The following is a 19,458-nucleotide window of genomic DNA, read 5'->3' as shown; positions in this document are numbered from 1 at the left end:
TATGTGCTTATCACAAGCAGGTATAGTTGGGAGAGGAGCTCTATCTGCTTATCACAAGCCAATGTAGTTGGGAGAAGGTCTATATGTGCGTATCACAAACTGGTCTAGCTGGGAGAGAATCTATATGTGCTTATCAGAAGCTAATCTAGTTGGGAAAGGGTCTATATGTGCTTATCACAAACTGGTCTAGTTGGGAGAGGGTCTATGTGCTTATCACAAACTGGTCTAGTTGGGAGAGGGTCTATATGTGCTTATCACAAACTGGTCTAGTTGGGAGAAGGTCTATATGTGCTTATCACAAACTTGTCTAGTTGTGTGATGATCTATATAGACTTATCACAAACTGGTCTAGTTGAAAGAAGATCTACATGTGCTTATCACAAACGTGTCTAGTTGAGAGAAGGTCTATATGTGCTTATCACAAACTGGTCTAGTTGGGAGAGGGTCTATATGTGCTCATCACAAACTGGTCTAGTTGAGAGAAGGTCTATATTTGCTTAGCACACACTGTCCTAGTTGGGATAGGGTCTATATGTACTTATGATACATTGGTCTAGTTGAGATAAGGTCTATATGTACTTATTACAAAATGGTCTAGTTGAGAGGTCTATATGTGCTTTTAAAAATCTGGCCTAGTTGGGAGAAGGTCTATATGTGCTTATCACAAACTGGTCTAGTTGGTAGAGGGGCTATATGTCCTTATCATAAGCAGGTCTAGTTGGGAGAAGGTCAATATGTGCTTATCACAAACTGGTCTAGTTGGGAGAGGATCTATATGTGCTTATCACAAGCTGATCTAGTTGGGAGAGGGTCTATATGTGCTTATCACAAGCTGATCTATTTGGGAGAGGGTCTATATGTGGTTATCACAAACTGGTCTAGTTGTGTGATGATCTTTATAGACTTATCACAAACTGGTCTAGTTGGGAGAAGGTCCTTATGTGCTTATCACAAACTGGTCTAGTTAGGAGGTGTGGAAATGAGAAGTGGGTTTAGTGCAGAATATGGTAATATATATCTGTAGAGCAAATATTATATATATTTTCAGAATATATTTAAAAAATGTATTCCTGGTAGGGATCCTAAAAGGATGAGGTTATGTGAGAGATAAGAGTGTGCTAGAGAAGCAAAAGGTGGCAATGCATGTTATATACAGAGAACATGGTAATGTAAGCTACTCACTCAGAACTGGCATCCCGCACCTCAGACAAACGGGAGAAGAGCCACTGTCGTTCCTGGGCACTGAGGACGTCATGAAGCTCAGGGTTGTGCTGAAAATGGTCCACCGCAATGTTTAAGCTGCGCAGATACAGTGCTTCAGACATGATGAGCTCAAATTTAGCCTAAGAAGACAAATGAGATATGACAGGTAGAGTAAGACACCTCAAACAATATGGGCAGTGGGCAAGAATGAGTGAACACAACAGAGAGTAAAAGACACATTTGGGGAAATGGAAGATAATAGAGTAGAGATTATGGGCCTGATTATCTAAACAGCATGGTGAAAATATCATGATGACCCTCACACGCGCAACCTCACAGCATTTTCTAAGAAAGGGAGTGGAACCTGAGAAGTCCTGGTGAGTGGCGAGCTGAGTTCCATAGAAAGTAATGAAGCTCTCTAGAATGTAGATTCTCACAAGGAAGAGTGTCAGGGAGTGTCCATTACTAATAACACTTCTTATAAGCACATACAAATTAAATTACACTTTTTTCACTTTATCTTGAATTAATTTAGTTACGAAAGCGCGTCTCTCTTTTCAGCATTATAAGCACGTTGTGTATTTTGAAATAAACTCCATAGCTTACAAGAAAAAACAGTTAGATCAGCAGAAGTAACATGATTAAAGGGACATGAAACCCAACATTTATCTTTCATGATTAAAGGGACATAAAACAAGTTGGGATAGAGACAAAATATAATATGTAACAATTTTTATGCAAACTATTTTTAATTAATTTGTCCTTTTGGGATATGCACAGATCTCAACCTGTTTTATGTCCCTGTAAGATAGAGCATGCAATTTTAATAATAGCGCTGCAGAATCTGTTGGTGCTCTACAAATAACTGATAATAATAATAATAATAATCAACTTTCTAATTAACTTCTATTTTCAAATTATCTTCGTTGTCTTGGTTTCTTTTGTTGAAAAGCAGGGACATAAGCTCAGGAGCGTGCACGTGTATGGAGCACTATATGGCAGCAGTTTTGCAAGAATGTTATCAATGTGCAAGAGCACTAAATGGCAGCACTATTTCCTGCCATTTAGTGCTCCAAACACCTCCTAGGTATCTCATCACCAAAGAATACTATAGGAAAGAAGCAAATGTGATAATAGAAGTAAATTGTATGCTCTGTCTGAGTCACAAAATATCTTTTGTTTGGGTTTCATATTGTGACAGACCCCTCTGTCAGTACTGGAAGGGTTAACTATTTTCAGCTTTGAGAAGCTATTTTCTAAAGACAGGTTTCCTGGCAGCATCTATTGTGTATTGTAATTAGGTTTATGTGATAAGCATTCACATTGTTTAATCACATCTAGAGTCAGACTGCTAGGTGATAAGAAGGACTCCATTGTTTTCTTGTGTTTAAATTGTTTATCTGCTTAAGTAACGTAATTCTATTGTATCATGCAAAAGGGAGTCTTCCCTCTATGTACAATACTTCCAACCCCCATCTGGTCTCAAACCTGCATAAATACTGGGCATATAGCCCTCAATAAAGCACATTCTGTTGTTACCTTCAATATGGAGCTTGGTCTCATGTTTGGGGGGAATTAGCTGGGTTGTGTGTTGCTGATCCCATATTCAGGACATCTTTCATCTGGTATTAGCCCTTGGTATCCGGGTTATACCATAACAATTGGTGGCAAGCGACGGGATGATCCTCATCGCCCAAAAGAGCAACTACACAAGCCAGTAACCTCAGGAAGAGGGAGATTATTACAATACTGACCAAGATGGAAAGAGTACCAGGGACCGTAGGAACCAATGGGCCCAGCATATCAGACATAACCCCCGAAGAAGCAAGCTTTGACCGGGCGGTCAAAATAAGACTGGCACATTATGGCCCCAACCCATCTGCGGAAATGATCGACCGGGTCATAGCAGCTGTGGAGGCCAACCTACTTCGCCAAAGCGGTGCTGCAGCAGCCCAAGTCACAGCAACCCCAGTGGAAAAGAGAAAAGTAAATTTTGCAGCTTTTAAAAACTTCCTGGAAACAGAAGGAGAGATTGATGGGTACCTTGCGGATTTTGAGAGGCAATGTGCACTACACAAGGTACCCGCAGAGGACTGGGTCATGATATTATCCGGAACATTATCCGGCCGGGCCAGCGAGGCTTTTCGGGCCATTCCAGATGAGGAAGTCGGGGATTATAATGCTGTAAAAGAGGCTCTGCTCTCCAGGTATGCGGTTACACCGGAGGCATACAGGAGACGGTTCACAGACACTGTTAAGCTAGCTAGAGATTCCTACGTTGAGTGGGCATGTAAGGTGCACCGCACAGCAGCTCACTGGATAGCGGGGTGCCAAGCCGTATCTGGGGAAGAGGTGCTGCAGCTATTCATGTTGGAACATTGCTTCGACAAGTTACCCGCAGGAGTTCGAGAATGGGTTCGGGACCGTAAACCCTCCACCCTGCATGAAGCGGCTCGCTTGGCAGATGAGTATACGGATGCCCGCAAACTGGACACTGCTACCACTAAGCCCCCTGCCAGAGTGGAGTACCGACCCACAGTCACCCCAGAAGCTACTAGTTACCAACCCCCGGCGCACCGCTCTACCACACGGCCTCCAGCCATGAACTATCCTCAGAGAGCCCGGTGCAATTCACAGGGCTACTCAAAACCTATTCGGTACTTTGGATGTAAGCAACTAGGGCACAAAACACCAGAGTGTCCCCTAAATGCAGCGAACCAAGCACAGTCCTGGAGAAGACCCGCCGGCGGAATCCCACATAACCCTCAGCCTGCGGCCCACTACGTAGAGGAGCAAGAATGCTGGGGCATCCTACATGAAGCAGACCCCGTGCAAGCTGCCCACCGGAATAACCGTCAACTCGTTAAAGTGAATGAGAAGGAGGTCAGTGGTTTACGGGATACTGGTGCTACCATGGAGACACTGTGGCTGTGAGGGTAGCAGGGGGCACTGTGTTCCGCCTACCTGTTGCCCAGGTACATTTGGATTGGGGAGTGGGCGCTAGACCTGTGAATGTGGGGGTCATGAAGGACTTACCAGCTGATGTTCTCCTTGGAAATAACTTGGCCCTCCTTGTTTCTACCTACGCTCCTATGGGTCCCGCCGATGTTAACCCTGTGACTACCCATGCCCAGATCCGTGCAGCAGAGACTGACCCACCCCAGGACGCTGAGCTCAGTAAATCTCTATCCGCTATTGATACGTGGAAGTCCCGTTACAATGCGCTGATGAAGGAGAAGAGTCACGTAGAGGATGAAATGGTCATGTTAAACAATCACGTAACAGTGCTAGTGGGAGAGAAGAGGAGCGCAGAGGAAAAAGCGCGGTTAGAACAGGAATCTCTGCTAGACAAGCTGCACCGACAGACCGCAGAAAACACCAGCTTGAGAGTGGAACATGAAACATTAAAGACAAACTTAGCAACACTGGAGGAGAAGCTGACGCTGGCCCATAGTGAGGTGCAGCAACTCAAGGGCAACCTACGTCAGCATGAAGGGTTTGTGGATACCTATAAAGAGCAGGTACAAAAAACTCGTAAAGAAGCCGATGAGATTTTGAAGGACTGTTTAGCCCTAATCTGGGCACTGAAGAAGTTGAACCCTTATTTATACGGACAGGAATTCTCTCTCATAACGGGAATACAGATGGATTGTCCCAGCAAACTGACATGCTTACCACCTCCTAGTCCGGTCATCCGCAAGTTGACCCGCCAAAGGGTCAAGCCGGGTCTGCCGGAGTGTCCCACCAGGAGGGAGCCATGTGACAGACCCCTCTGTCAGTACTCGAAGGGTTAACTTTGTTCAGCTTTGAGAAGCTATTTTCTAAAGACAGGTTTCCTGGCAGCATCTATTGTGTATTGTAATTAGGTTTATGTGATAAGCATTCACATTGTTTAATCACATCTAGAGTCAGACTGCTAGGTGATAAGAAGGACTCCATTGTTTTCTTGTGTTTAAATTGTTTATCTGCTTAAGTAACGTAATTCTATTGTATCATGCAAAAGGGGTTCTTCCCTCTATGTACAATACTTCCAACCCCCATCTGGTCTCAAACCTGCATAAATACTGGGCATATAGCCCTCAATAAAGCACATTCTGTTTTTACCTTCAATATGGAGCTTGGTCTCATGTTTGGGGGGAATTAGCTGGGTTGTGTGTTGCTGATCCCATATTCAGGACATCTTTCATCTGGTATTAGCCCTTGGTATCCGGGTTATACCATAACACATATCCCTTTAATGTTTATGATGCCGCATGTATGAAACCTTCATGTATGACAAAGGAACGTTCCTGTTACGCTCACTGTAAGAGTCATTTTACAATAGGGAATGTTCCTGTTACGCTCACTGTAAGACTCATTTTACAATAGGGAACGTTCCTGACGCTCACTGTAAGACTCATTTTACAATAAGGAACGTTCCTGTTACGCTCACTGTAAGACTCATTTTACAATAGGGAACGTTCTTGTTACGCTCACTGTAAGACTCATTTTACAATAGGGAACGTTCCTGTTACGCTCACTGTAAGACTCATATTACAATAGGAAACGTTCCTGTTACGCTCACTGTAAGACTCATATTACAATAGGGAACGTTCCTGTTATGCTCACTGTAAGACTCATATTACAATAGGGAACGTTCCTGTTACGCTCACTGTAAGACTCATTTTACAATAGGGAACGTTCCGGACGCTCACTTTAAGACTCATTTTACAATAGGGAACGTTCCTGTTACGCTCACTGTAAGACTCATTTTACAATAGGGAACGTTCCTGTTACGCTCACTGTAAGACTCATATTACAATAGGGAACGTTCCTGTTACGCTCACTCTAAGACTCATTTTACAATAGGGAACGTTCCTGTTACGCTCACTGTAAGACTCATATTACAATAGGGAACGTTCCTGTTACGCTCACTGTAAGACTCATATTACAATAGGGAACGTTCCTGTTACGCTCACTGTAAGACTCATATTACAATAGGGAACGTTCCTGTTACGCTCACTGTAAGACTCATTTTACAATAGGGAACGTTCCTGACGCTCACTGTAAGACTCATTTTACAATAGGGAACGTTCCTGACGCTCACTGTAAGACTCATTTTACAATAGGGAACGTTCCTGACGCTCACTGTAAGACTCATTTTACAATAGGGAACGTTCCTGTTACACTCACTGTAAGACTCATTTTACAATAGGGAACGTTCCTGTTACGCTCACTGTAAGACTCATTTTACAATAGGGAACGTTCCTGTTACGCTCACTGTAAGACTCATTAAACAATAGGGAACGTTCCTGACGCTCACTGTAAGACTCATTTTACAATAGGGAACATTCCTGTTACGCTCACTGTAAGACTCACTTTACAATAGGCAACGTTCCTGTTACGCTCACTGTAAGACTCATTTTACAATAGGGAACGTTCCTGTTACGCTCACTGTAAAACTCATTTTACAATAGGAATATAAGAAACACTTGGGAATGACATTGTATGTTAAATACAAGTTTACAGTTTACAGTAAGTACAGCTGTTAAATAAGAGTCTTGTGGCTTAATGAAAATGTATATTTGTCTGTAGGTTTTTATACAAATTATAATGTGCACTATTAATAAGAGTTTTTATGCGGAATTTGATTACAATTGTTACCGCATACATTTAATATACTTGCAATGCTTATTTTACTGAGCCCTGCACTGTATGTCTGTAACTCTCCTTCACCGCTGCAAGATACACAGCTATTGAAGAGTAGTAATGTCGCGAACCTAAAAATTTGGGTTCGCGAACTGCAAACGCGAACTCCAGCAAAAGTTTGCGAACCGGCGAACCCCATAGACTTCAATGGGCAGGCGAATTTTAAAACCCACATGGACTCTTTCTGGCCACAATAGTGATGGGAAAGTTGTTTCAAGGGGACTAACACCTGGACTGTGGCATGCCGAATGGGGATCCATGGCAAAACTCCCACGGAAAATTACATAGTTGATGCAGAGTCTGGTTTTAATCCATAAAGGGCATAAATCACCTAACATTCCTAAATTGTTTTGGAATAACGTGCTTTAAAACATCAGGTATGACAAGATATGAGTGGTGGCACTGGGCAAGTGGGCACAGTATACGCTGTGAGCCTGACACAAAAAAGCAGACTGATGTTTCACAGTCCAAAAAGTTTTTATTTTTTTAAATGTACACTTACACTACTATTAAACAAGATATGAGTGGTGGCACTGGGCAAGTGGGCACAGTATACGCTGTGAGTCTGACACAAAAAAGCAGACTGATGTTTCACAGTCCAAAATTTTTTTTTTTTAAATGTACACTTACACTACTATTAAACAAGATATGAGTGGTGGCACTGGGCAAGTGGGCACAGTATAAGCTGTGAGCCTGACACAAAAAAGCAGACTGATGTTTCACAGTCCAAAAAGTTTTTGTTTTTAAATTTACACTACTGTTACACCAGATATGAGTGGTGGCACTGGGCAAGTGGGCACAGTATACGCTGTGAGCCTGGCACACACGCTGGCAGGCAGGCAGGCAACTGCAATTAGATTACACAAGCAGACTGATGTTTCACAGTCGAAATTTTTTTTTTTTTAAATTTACACTACTGTTACACCAGATATGAGTGGTGGCACTGAGCAAGTGGGCCTGGCACACATGCTGGCAGGCAGGCAACTGCAATTAGATTACACTAGCAGACTGATGTTTCACAGTCCAAAATTTTTTTTTTTTAAATGTACACTTACACTACTATTAAACAAGATATGAGTGGTGGCACTGGGCAAGTGGGCACAGTATACGCTGTAAGCCTGACACAAAAAAGCAGACTGATGTTTCACAGTCCAGAAATTTTTTTTTTTAAATGTACACTTACACTACTATTAAACAAGATATGAGTGGTGGCACTGGGCAAGTGGGCACAGTATACGCTGTGAGCCTGACACAAAAAAGCAGACTGATGTTTCACAGTCTAAAAAGTTTTTTTTTTTTAAATGTACACTTACACTACTATTAAACAAGATATGAGTGGTGCCACTAGGCAAGTGGGCACAGTATACGCTGTGAGCCTGACACAAAAAAGCAGACTGATGTTTCACAGTCCAAAAAGTTTTTTTTTTTTAAATGTACACTTACACTACTATTAAACAAGATATGAGTGGTGGCACTGGGCAAGTGGGCCCAGTATAAGCTGTGAGCCTGACACAAAAAAGCAGACTGATGTTTCACAGTCCAAAAAGTTTTTTGTTTTTAAATGTACACTAGTGTTACACCAGATATGAGTGGTGGCACTGGGCAAGTGGGCACAGTATACGCTGTGAGCCTGGCACACACGCTGGCAGGCAGGCAACTGCAATTAGATTACACAAGCAGACTGATGTTTCACAGTCAAAAACGTGTGTTTTTTTAAATTTACACTACTGTTACAACAGATATGAGTGGTGGCACTGTGCAAGTGGGCCTGGCACACACGCTGGCAGGCATGCAACTGCAATTAGATTACACTAGCAGACTGATGTTTCACAGTCAAAAAAGTTTGTTTTTTTTAAATTTACACTACTGTTACAGCAGATATGAGTGGTGGCACTGGGCAAGTGGGCCTGGCACACACGCTGGCAGGCACGCAACTGCAATTAGATTACACAAGCAGACTGATGTTTCACAGTCAAAATTTTTTTTTTTTTAAATTTACACTACTGTTACACCAGATATGAGTGGTGGCACTGGGCAAGTGGGCCTGACACACACACTGACAGGCAGGCAACTGCAATTAGATTACACTAGCAGACTGATGTTTCACAGTCAAAAAAGTTTTTTTTTTTTAAATTTACACTACTGTTACACCAAATATGAGTGGTGGTACTGGGCAAGTGGGCCTGGCACACACGCTGGCAGGCAGGCAGGCAGGCAACTGCAATTAGTTTACACAAGCAGACTGATGTTTCACAGTCAAAAAAGTTTTTTTTTTTAAATTTACACTACTGTTACACCAGATATGAGTGGTGGCACTGGGCAAGTGGGCCTGGCACACACGCTGGCAGGCAGGCAACTGCAATTAGATTACACAAGCAGACTGATGTTTCACAGTCAAAAACGTTTTTTTTTTAAATTTACACTACTGTTACACCAGATATGAGTGGTGGTACTGGGCAAGTGGGCCTGGTACACACGCTGGCAGGCAGACAGGAAACTGCAATTAGATTACACAAGCAGACTGATGTTTCACAGTCAAAAAAGTTTTTTTTTTTTTTAAATTTACACTACTGTTACACCAGATATGAGTGGTGGCACTGGGCAAGTAGGTCTGGCACACACGCTGGCAGGCAGGCAACTGCAATTAGATTACACAAGCAGACTGATTTTTCACAGTCAAAATTTTTTTTTTTTTTTAAATTTACACTACTGTTACACCAGATATGAGTGGTGACACTGGGCAAGTGGGCCTGGCACACACACTGGCAGGCAGGCAACTGCAATTAGATTACACTAGCAGACTGATGTTTCACAGTCAAAAAAGTTTTTTTTTTAATTTACACTACTGTTACACCAGATATGAGTGGTGGCACTGGGCAAGTGGCTTGGCAGGCAGGCAACTGCAATTAGATTACACAGGAAAAAATAAATTAAAAAATTATGTTCTAGCCATAAAAAGGGCTTTTTGGGGTGCTTTCCTTACAGCAGAGATCAGATGAGTCCTTCAGGACTGTAGTGGACACTGAATACACTAGCCTAGCTATCAATTTCCCTATTAAATAACCAGCAGCGACACTGTCCCTCCTCTCACTAACAATGCAGCTTCCGAATGAATCTAAAATGGCTGCTGTCCAGGAGCTGGGAGGGTCTGGGAGGGAGGGTCTGCTGCTGATTGGCTGGAATGTGTCTGCAGACTGTGAGATACAGGGTCAAAGTTTACTCAATGATGACAAATAGGGGGCGGATCGAACATCGCATATGTTCGCCCGCCGCGTCAAACGCGAACATGCTGATGTTTCACAGTCCAAAATTTTTTTTTTTTAAATGTACACTTACACTACTATTAAACAAGATATGAGTGGTGGCACTGGGCAAGTGGGCACAGTATACGCTGTAAGCCTGACACAAAAAAGCAGACTGATGTTTCACAGTCCAGAATTTTTTTTTTTTAAATGTACACTTACACTACTATTAAACAAGATATGAGTGGTGGCACTGGGCAAGTGGGCACAGTATACGCTGTGAGCCTGACACAAAAAAGCAGACTGATGTTTCACAGTCTAAAAAGTTTTTTTTTTTTAAATGTACACTTACACTACTATTAAACAAGATATGAGTGGTGCCACTAGGCAAGTGGGCACAGTATACGCTGTGAGCCTGACACAAAAAAGCAGACTGATGTTTCACAGTCCAAAAAGTTTTTTTTTTTTAAATGTACACTTACACTACTATTAAACAAGATATGAGTGGTGGCACTGGGCAAGTGGGCCCAGTATAAGCTGTGAGCCTGACACAAAAAAGCAGACTGATGTTTCACAGTCCAAAAAGTTTTTTGTTTTTAAATTTACACTAGTGTTACACCAGATATGAGTGGTGGCACTGGGCAAGTGGGCACAGTATACGCTGTGAGCCTGGCACACACGCTGGCAGGCAGGCAACTGCAATTAGATTACACAAGCAGACTGATGTTTCACAGTCAAAAACGTGTGTTTTTTTAAATTTACACTACTGTTACAACAGATATGAGTGGTGGCACTGTGCAAGTGGGCCTGGCACACACGCTGGCAGGCATGCAACTGCAATTAGATTACACTAGCAGACTGATGTTTCACAGTCAAAAAAGTTTTTTTTTTTTAAATTTACACTACTGTTACAGCAGATATGAGTGGTGGCACTGGGCAAGTGGGCCTGGCACACACGCTGGCAGGCACGCAACTGCAATTAGATTACACAAGCAGACTGATGTTTCACAGTCAAAATTTTTTTTTTTTTAAATTTACACTACTGTTACACCAGATATGAGTGGTGGCACTGGGCAAGTGGGCCTGACACACACACTGACAGGCAGGCAACTGCAATTAGATTACACTAGCAGACTGATGTTTCACAGTCAAAAAAGTTTTTTTTTTTTAAATTTACACTACTGTTACACCAAATATGAGTGGTGGTACTGGGCAAGTGGGCCTGGCACACACGCTGGCAGGCAGGCAGGCAACTGCAATTAGATTACACAAGCAGACTGATGTTTCACAGTCAAAAAAGTTTTTTTTTTTAAATTTACACTACTGTTACACCAGATATGAGTGGTGGCACTGGGCAAGTGGGCCTGGCACACACGCTGGCAGGCAGGCAACTGCAATTAGATTACACAAGCAGACTGATGTTTCACAGTCAAAAACGTTTTTTTTTTAAATTTACACTACTGTTACACCAGATATGAGTGGTGGTACTGGGCAAGTGGGCCTGGTACACACGCTGGCAGGCAGACAGGAAACTGCAATTAGATTACACAAGCAGACTGATGTTTCACAGTCAAAAAAGTTTTTTTTTTTTTTAAATTTACACTACTGTTACACCAGATATGAGTGGTGGCACTGGGCAAGTAGGTCTGGCACACACGCTGGCAGGCAGGCAACTGCAATTAGATTACACAAGCAGACTGATTTTTCACAGTCAAAATTTTTTTTTTTTTTTAAATTTACACTACTGTTACACCAGATATGAGTGGTGACACTGGGCAAGTGGGCCTGGCACACACACTGGCAGGCAGGCAACTGCAATTAGATTACACTAGCAGACTGATGTTTCACAGTCAAAAAAGTTTTTTTTTTAATTTACACTACTGTTACACCAGATATGAGTGGTGGCACTGGGCAAGTGGCTTGGCAGGCAGGCAACTGCAATTAGATTACACAGGAAAAAATAAATTAAAAAATTATGTTCTAGCCATAAAAAGGGCTTTTTGGGGTGCTTTCCTTACAGCAGAGATCAGATGAGTCCTTCAGGACTGTAGTGGACACTGAATACACTAGCCTAGCTATCAATTTCCCTATTAAATAACCAGCAGCTACACTGTCCCTCCTCTCACTAACAATGCAGCTTCCGAATGAATCTAAAATGGCTGCTGTCCAGGAGCTGGGAGGGTCTGGGAGGGAGGGTCTGCTGCTGATTGGCTGGAATGTGTCTGCAGACTGTGAGATACAGGGTCAAAGTTTACTCAATGATGACAAATAGGGGGCGGATCGAACATCGCATATGTTCACCCGCCGCGTCAAACGCGAACATGCTATGTTCGCCGGGAACTATTCGCCGGCGAACTATTCACGACATCACTATTGAAGAAACAGTAAACTTGTTTTTTTATGGTTTAAAAAGATAGATAACACCTTCACTATCCAGTCCCCAGATTTACACAACCAACATTGTTATAATCATTTACTTTTTTAACCTCTAAATCACTGCTGTTCCTATTGCTCTTGGCAAAAAAAGAGGGTACTCCGGGAGAAACGCATTGAGCTTGTCATGTCCAGTTTAAGGATCGGTAGTTAAAGTGACGGTAAACTCTGCAGCATAAAGTCACATGTACTGAAGCTCCTGCGCTAACTAACACATCGATCTGCTTTTAGCATTAAAAGCTCCAATCTACCGGTAATAATTAAGGTTTTTGTCCGGCTCCGGTAACTGCTGTAATGCAGCCTCTGTCACAGAATTTCTCTTTGGCTTCCTTGACTGGCAGTTGTTTTAGCCAATCAGAGCCTCACCATGCGCCCATGTAAAGTATAGACAGCACGCTCCCGTTCTTGTAACTCTAACTGCAAGAAGAACGGCGCAACTCGCTACACCGTTTGTGCAGCAGAAATCACTGTTTACTGTTTCTGATGCGCAAACAGCGTAGCGAGTTGCACATGCGCAGTTCTTCTTGCAGTCAGAGTTACAAGCACGGGAGCGTGCTGTCAATAATTTAAAAGCATACCTATGTAGGCTCAGGAGCTGGGAACTAGCTGCTGATTGGTGGCTGTACATATATACCTCTTATTGTCTTACTAATGTGTTCAGCTAGCTCTCAGTAGTATATTGCTGCTCCTTCAACAAAGGATACCAAGAGAATGAAGCAAATTTGATAATTAAAGGGACACTTAAGTCAAATTGAACTTTAATGATTCAGATAGAGCAGCATTTTTAAACAACTTTCCAATTTACTTTCATTAACAAAATGTGCACTGTCTTTTTAAATTTACACGTTTTCAGTCACCAGCTCCTACTGAGCATGTGCAAGGATTCACAGGATATACGTATATGCATTTGTGATTGGCTGATGGCTGTCACATGGTATGTATATGCATTTGTGATTGGCTGATGGCTGTCACATGGTACAGGAGGAGTGGAAATGGACATTACTTTGAAATTTGTCAGATTAAACGCTATTGCATTTTCTTTTGATCATGCATTTGTTGATTATGCAAATCTACTGTATTTACTGGTCCTTTAAAGTAAATTAGAAAGTTGTCTAAAATGTATGTTCTGATTAATGAAAGAAAAAAAATTGGTTTCATGTCCCTTTAAGAAAGAAAGCTGGGGTTATATAGAGGAAATTAAAAGAAAAAAAAAACCCTGAGAGACAACAGGGAGCGAAACACAGAGAGATGACTCACAGAGGAAAAACATATTCCAGTTGTAAACTATAACATATTTGTCTACTAATTTCTCCATTAAAAATAGCAGGATTTTGTATACAGTCAGAATTTGTCTCAGAGGGAAGTGAAGACGCACAGGGTTCATTCTGATCCACTAGAGTTAAAACTTCCTACTTAGGTGACATTTGGCTTTTTGTGGTACAAATCTATTAGTGCAGTAATTTGATTTAGTTAACGGGATATTGTAGTGCAAAATGACAAGCTCTAACTTGCGTTGTTTTCCAGTATGTTATCACTTCTGCTGAGGCCAGTTAGGGACAAATATTTAGTAGGGCTGGTTTAAGTCTGTACACTACCAATTCTCAGAACTGTAAAAACAGGGTTAAATTACAGTAAAACAAGGCAAAATAAATAATTCATATATTCTGCAAAGTCTTTTTTTTTTTTTTTACACATTGGGAAACTATTGAAGAGCTACACAATAACTGGATTTTCTAATGGATTGGAATGACCTCAAATCTGAAAACCCTGCAACAATCTATGATACAGTTCACATACTTTTTATAATGGATTGGATCAGACCCCAAGTGCACTAGTAAATATTTAAATATCACCTTTGTACTTTCATCTCTTAAGCTTTGTCTGTCCTAGATGTCATGGACTAAAAACTGTAACAATCCTTTATGACACAATCCCCCATCTGCAATCGTTGTCACTGCTCAGCTGTCCCCACACCTGACACTCTCGCCCTGTGCATTATTTACTAGCGCTCACCCAGTGCTACTGTAATATGGATCTAAACCCTCCCTGTATCTCTCACCTCCTGCAGTTTCTGCTTCTCTCGGGACATTGAGAGAAAGGTTGAGCTGCTCCGTATTGCCGGAATGTCCTGCCACAAGGAGTCTGCAGAGGAGATTGACAGGCGCTGCAGGTAAGAATCCTGGGAAGACATCAGTCTCCTGCGCAACCTTGGGGAGCCAGGGTCCTTCTCTTCTGAAGGAGAGTCCTGAGAGTTGTACCTTTGGATTTCCTTGTTGAGTGCCACATCGCTGTATTCTTGGTACAGGAGACTGGCTGAGATGGACAACAATGGAACATTAATTCAAAGGATATTGTAAAACATGTTTTTAAAACGTTAAATTACTAATAATGAAAAACACTAAAGGTAACATAATAGAATAAACATATTAAAGTTTATTTTTTAATTTACTACACACATCCTACAAAATGTTAAATCATCTACTTGTTAGTGTTTTTTAATCTATATTAAAGGGACAGTAAAATATATTTTTCAGTGTTGCCTCTAAAAGAAAGAATTTCACCCCCAAAACGTTTTTGTTATTACCAAGACTGTGGGAGTTGTTCCTATCAGCTGGTGAGAAATCTGTCCTTAGTTAGGGTTGATAAGTGTCTAGAATTTAACTGGACAGTCCAGTATTTTAGCAGGCTGTCCAGTAAAATCTATACAAAAATACCATATTCTTGAAGTCCTCTAAGTGGCAGCTAAATGTAAAGGGCCTTCTATGCCTCTATTATTACAAATATTACCAGAAAAGAAGTAACACTGTGTGTGTTACAGGCAGCCATGGGGTGTTAAATCATCTGTGTGTGTGTGCTCCTGGCAGTTAAGGGGTCAAATCCCTACTATATACATGTGTTACTGGCAACCAAGGGTATAAAAAAAGACTTCTCAGTTGTGAAATGTATAGACGGTGATAAAAGGGTGAGGCATACGGTTAAAGGGACATTAAACCCCAAATTTTTCTTTCTTGAGTCAGACAGAGAATGCAATTTTAAACAACATCCCAATTTACTTCTATTATCTAATTTGCTTCATTCTTTAGATATCTTTTATTAAAGAAATAGCAATGCACATTGGTGAGCCAATCACGAGGCAAATACGTGCAGCCACCAATCAGAAGCTACTGAGCATATCCAGGTATGCTTTTCAGGAAAGAATATCAAGAGAATGAAGCAAATTAGATTATATAAGTAAATTAGAAAGTTGTTTAAAATCATATTCTCTATCTGAATCATGAAAGAAAAAAATTGGGTTTAATGTCCCTTTAAGCTTTTAGGGGGCATTGTGTGACACCACCTACCACCTGTGCCAGTCACCTATAGGTTGTCGGGTATTTTTATGAAGCACAGCTAGCAACTCTAGTCCTTAGGTATGAGTGCACAAATATGCATCAGTCTAAACTGTTTTCCACGTAAAAGTATATCTTGTACATGCTTCAATTACCATTAAATACAGTTTTGCATATTTAACAAATGCATCATAAAAGGACAATGTAATAAATTCCAAATCTGACAAATGTGAAAGTTACTTCCAGTTTCCTTGCCCCTGTATCATGTGACATCTATCAGCCAATCACAAACGCATATACATATATGATAACACAACAAAAAAATCAAAGTGCTTCAGTCCAAAATAAACAAAAATGTAAAGTCATATTTAATATGGTGGTGCAGATATATTGTTGCAGTACCATAGTTCTCCCTAAAGGGGGTAATAATGCACAGTTCTTCAATAAAAATATAATTCTAATGGGCTTTTTCTGCTGCTCCTACAAACGGCTACTCATCCTGCAGCTAAAACGAACAATGCACAATCCAACAGATCTAGAGCCCAAAGAAAAATGGCCCAAAATGGTGTAAAAATCTTCAATAACAAATTTATTGTAAAATCATATTGTACTCACAAACAGTGGACAAAAGGCATAGATATAAGTTGACTCCTCAGTCCTTGGGAACCAGATTGTGTCTCTGTCTCGTGCTCCCGATCGTTCAAGCCCAGGAGCATGAGACAGAGAACTCCGGGACAAACCATGTTCCCAAAGACTGCGGAACAATACATTTGTTATTGAAGATTTCACACTATTTTGGGCCATTTTTCTTTGTGCTCTAGATCTGTTGGATTGTGCATATACATATATAATGGAAGCAAACTAGAACGTTTTTAAAACGGCATGCTATCTGAATCATGGAAGCTTAATTTTGAATTGAGTGTCTTTTTCTTTCTCTTCCGACTGGGGAGATTAACAGCTCTAGCCCGCGTGTGATTGGCTGTGCGTGGGCAGGGTGCAAAGAAACACTTGCGTGCAATGTTAAATGCGGGCAGCAGATTGCTGCCGCCAGAGGAGAGGTCAGGCAGACAGGGGCAAATATGTCCACCCCTGTCCACCATGGATTGATAAATTGAGCTCTAAGAGATAGGAAACTCTAGGAGATTGTAATATAAAATAGTTAATTATGCCTAGTAAAACAAGTTTGCATTTTACATCATTATTTATTTTGTTTGCTTTTCCTGATTATTGTTGATTTTTCCAGTCCTAAAAAGTGAAAGAACACATGGTAGACCCCACAATCCTAACACTGTCTCATATTTCTCCTTAATTTGCTGTTTGGTAGCTTATCTTTCCTGCTAAGGTCAAACAAGAGAGGTTTTGTTAACACAATGGCAGTGGCAAGCTCTGCCATCTCCAGGCTCAAGGTTCCTCCTTATAAGGAAAGTGGAGTTTGACCATTGAAAAACAATTGCAGCAGAGAAGGAGTTAATCTGTCCTAATAGTGTTAGACGCTGCTGGTATGTTAATCCATTGTAAGGCAGCAGAAAGAATGATGTCATTACAAAGTGTTACTGTCTCTTTAAAGGGAAATAATTCTGGAATAAGGGAATGTTACAATTGTACTATTGTTTGCATATAACTGTTCATACCCTGCAACTTAAACACCTTCAATTTACAGACATTTTTGTTGTGTTGCTATAGAATAACACAGCCAAGTCTACACATTTTTAAAGCTAATTAACATACTATTTGCTGCAGTTGTTTTTTTTTTAATAATCAAACTCCCCCAGACCATTTGCTTTAGTCTGTGGACAATAAGGCTAGTCACAGTCATTATGTTAGTATAAAATGCATTGTTTTGCAGTTGTTATCTGCTGAAGCCAATTAAGGAAATATATGTGACAGGGTTAGCCTTGGGAAGACAGCAGTGAATGAGAAGACAGTAGGTGTAGATATATTGTACCAAAATGCCATCAGATATATGTAGAAATATATATATGAATACATAGAACATATTCTTCTATGTGAAGAACATTGGAATGGGAAATGTTCATATTTTTATGTTGGGTTTAGCGCACCTGAGAATATGAGTTCAGGTTAGCGAGAGAGTGGGTGTTTTTTTCCACTTTTGTTTCCTCCATTGACTCCTATGGGGGAATAGGTTATTGCGCACACAACATTGTAAGTTCGGATTCTTGTGCACATTGGGTCAGCATGGGAGCGATACATTTTTACTTTAAACTCATAATACGAGCTCAACCCGACGAGCGCAAAAAGCTTACTTCTAGCGTAGTTAAGGCTCGAGCAGAAGCATAAAAAAGCACTCCACTTGTTATCTGGGGAGAGCTAAACATGAACAGTGATTGGCTGTTACACACATGTGCCACTCCTGACTGGCTCAGCAGCTGTGTTCAGCTCAGAAAAAGTAGTGACCTTAAAGGGACAGTAACCAACTTGAGATTTTTATATAAAATGTTTAGTTATGCAGAATGAAACAACTTTGCAATATATTTCCATTATTTATTTGTCCCTTTTCATGTAATTTAGCAATGAAAATTAAGCAATTTCTAACTCTGAGACCTTGGAAAAGCATCTGCTGACTTACCAAGGCTAACCCTGCTACATATCTTGCTGTTAACTGATAATACATGCAAAACAATATACATTATAATAACTTTATAACAGTGATTATTCTTGTTGTCTGAGGACTGAAGCTCAGATTGGCTCCTCCAAATAGAGTTTGGCTATTAAAAAATAACTGCAGTAAAAAGGATGCTAATTTGTTGTAAAAATATTAAGCTGATTTGTTATTCTATAGGAGCACAACAGAAATGTGTTGTACTTACAAGCTGTTTACTGTCCCTTTAATGATATGCTCAACCCTTATGCATTAGAGCATTTTCATTAAAGAACAGCTTTATGTCCCTTTTAGCATAAAACAGTGGGAAAGGACAGGTATTAATTCTTGAAACTTGCAACTTAAACTTTTCATTTTTTAACAAAGACATTTCTTGTCCCTTTAAACTTAGTAACTGCGAACCTGATAAACCTTTACTGATGAAGGGCTGAAAACGAGTGACCCTTCCTGAGGATATTTCATGGAAACAAGCGCACCTACCACAGATCATGTGCACAAGCTAAATACAGTAGATACCATAAACAAACCCTGCCCTTTGAACACATTGCTGGAATCAGGTTTCACAAGTGATCAGCTGTAAGTCCAGCAATAAAGATAATGTGGGTGCAGCTTCAGTGTGTAAACCTGCAGGTGAGAAGGTCACAGAGGTCACTTACAGGCGTTAAAGAGCTTGGAGTGTCTGCGACAGAGGCTGCTGGAGGTATCTGTGGGTTTGTGTCCTGGGACTCGTTTCTCTCTGAAAGGAACATTAATAACCCATTAATGCAGAGGACACAACAAGGCAATAGGGATTAGATGTGATACAAAATGATGTTAATAGCTCAGATCCCATAACTATTGCCTGCTGAGCCAAAATCCCATCCAATTTAGATCCCAATAAAGATTAAAATGTACAACTTTACAAAGAGTATACATTGTCCAATGACACAACATATACTAATTA

General features: G+C 40.9%; 1 protein-coding gene across 5 annotated transcripts in view; it reads right to left on the bottom strand.

Annotated features, from left to right (window-relative positions):
- Positions 1–19,458, bottom strand: part of LOC128640291 (extracellular matrix-binding protein ebh) — a 125,010-nt gene that overhangs the window by 33,285 nt on the left and 72,267 nt on the right. For all 5 annotated transcript variants that reach the window (XR_008399320.1, XR_008399321.1, XR_008399322.1 and 2 more), the window contains exons 4-6: positions 19,172–19,251; positions 14,626–14,879; positions 1,183–1,343 (exon numbers count right to left, since the gene is read on the bottom strand). Coding sequence is in view for 2 of the 5 variants with exons in the window: in XM_053692775.1 (XP_053548750.1) it covers positions 1,183–1,343; positions 14,626–14,879; positions 19,172–19,251 (495 nt within the window). In the remaining 3 variants the exon portion in view is untranslated. The remainder of the gene's footprint in view (positions 1–1,182; positions 1,344–14,625; positions 14,880–19,171; positions 19,252–19,458) is intronic.

This window comes from Bombina bombina, chromosome 9 (genome assembly GCF_027579735.1).
Source record: "Bombina bombina isolate aBomBom1 chromosome 9, aBomBom1.pri, whole genome shotgun sequence".
NCBI classification, from domain to species: Eukaryota; Metazoa; Chordata; class Amphibia; order Anura; family Bombinatoridae; genus Bombina; species Bombina bombina.
Note: the sequence above shows the minus strand (reverse complement) of the source record. Positions and strands in the feature narration are given on the sequence as shown.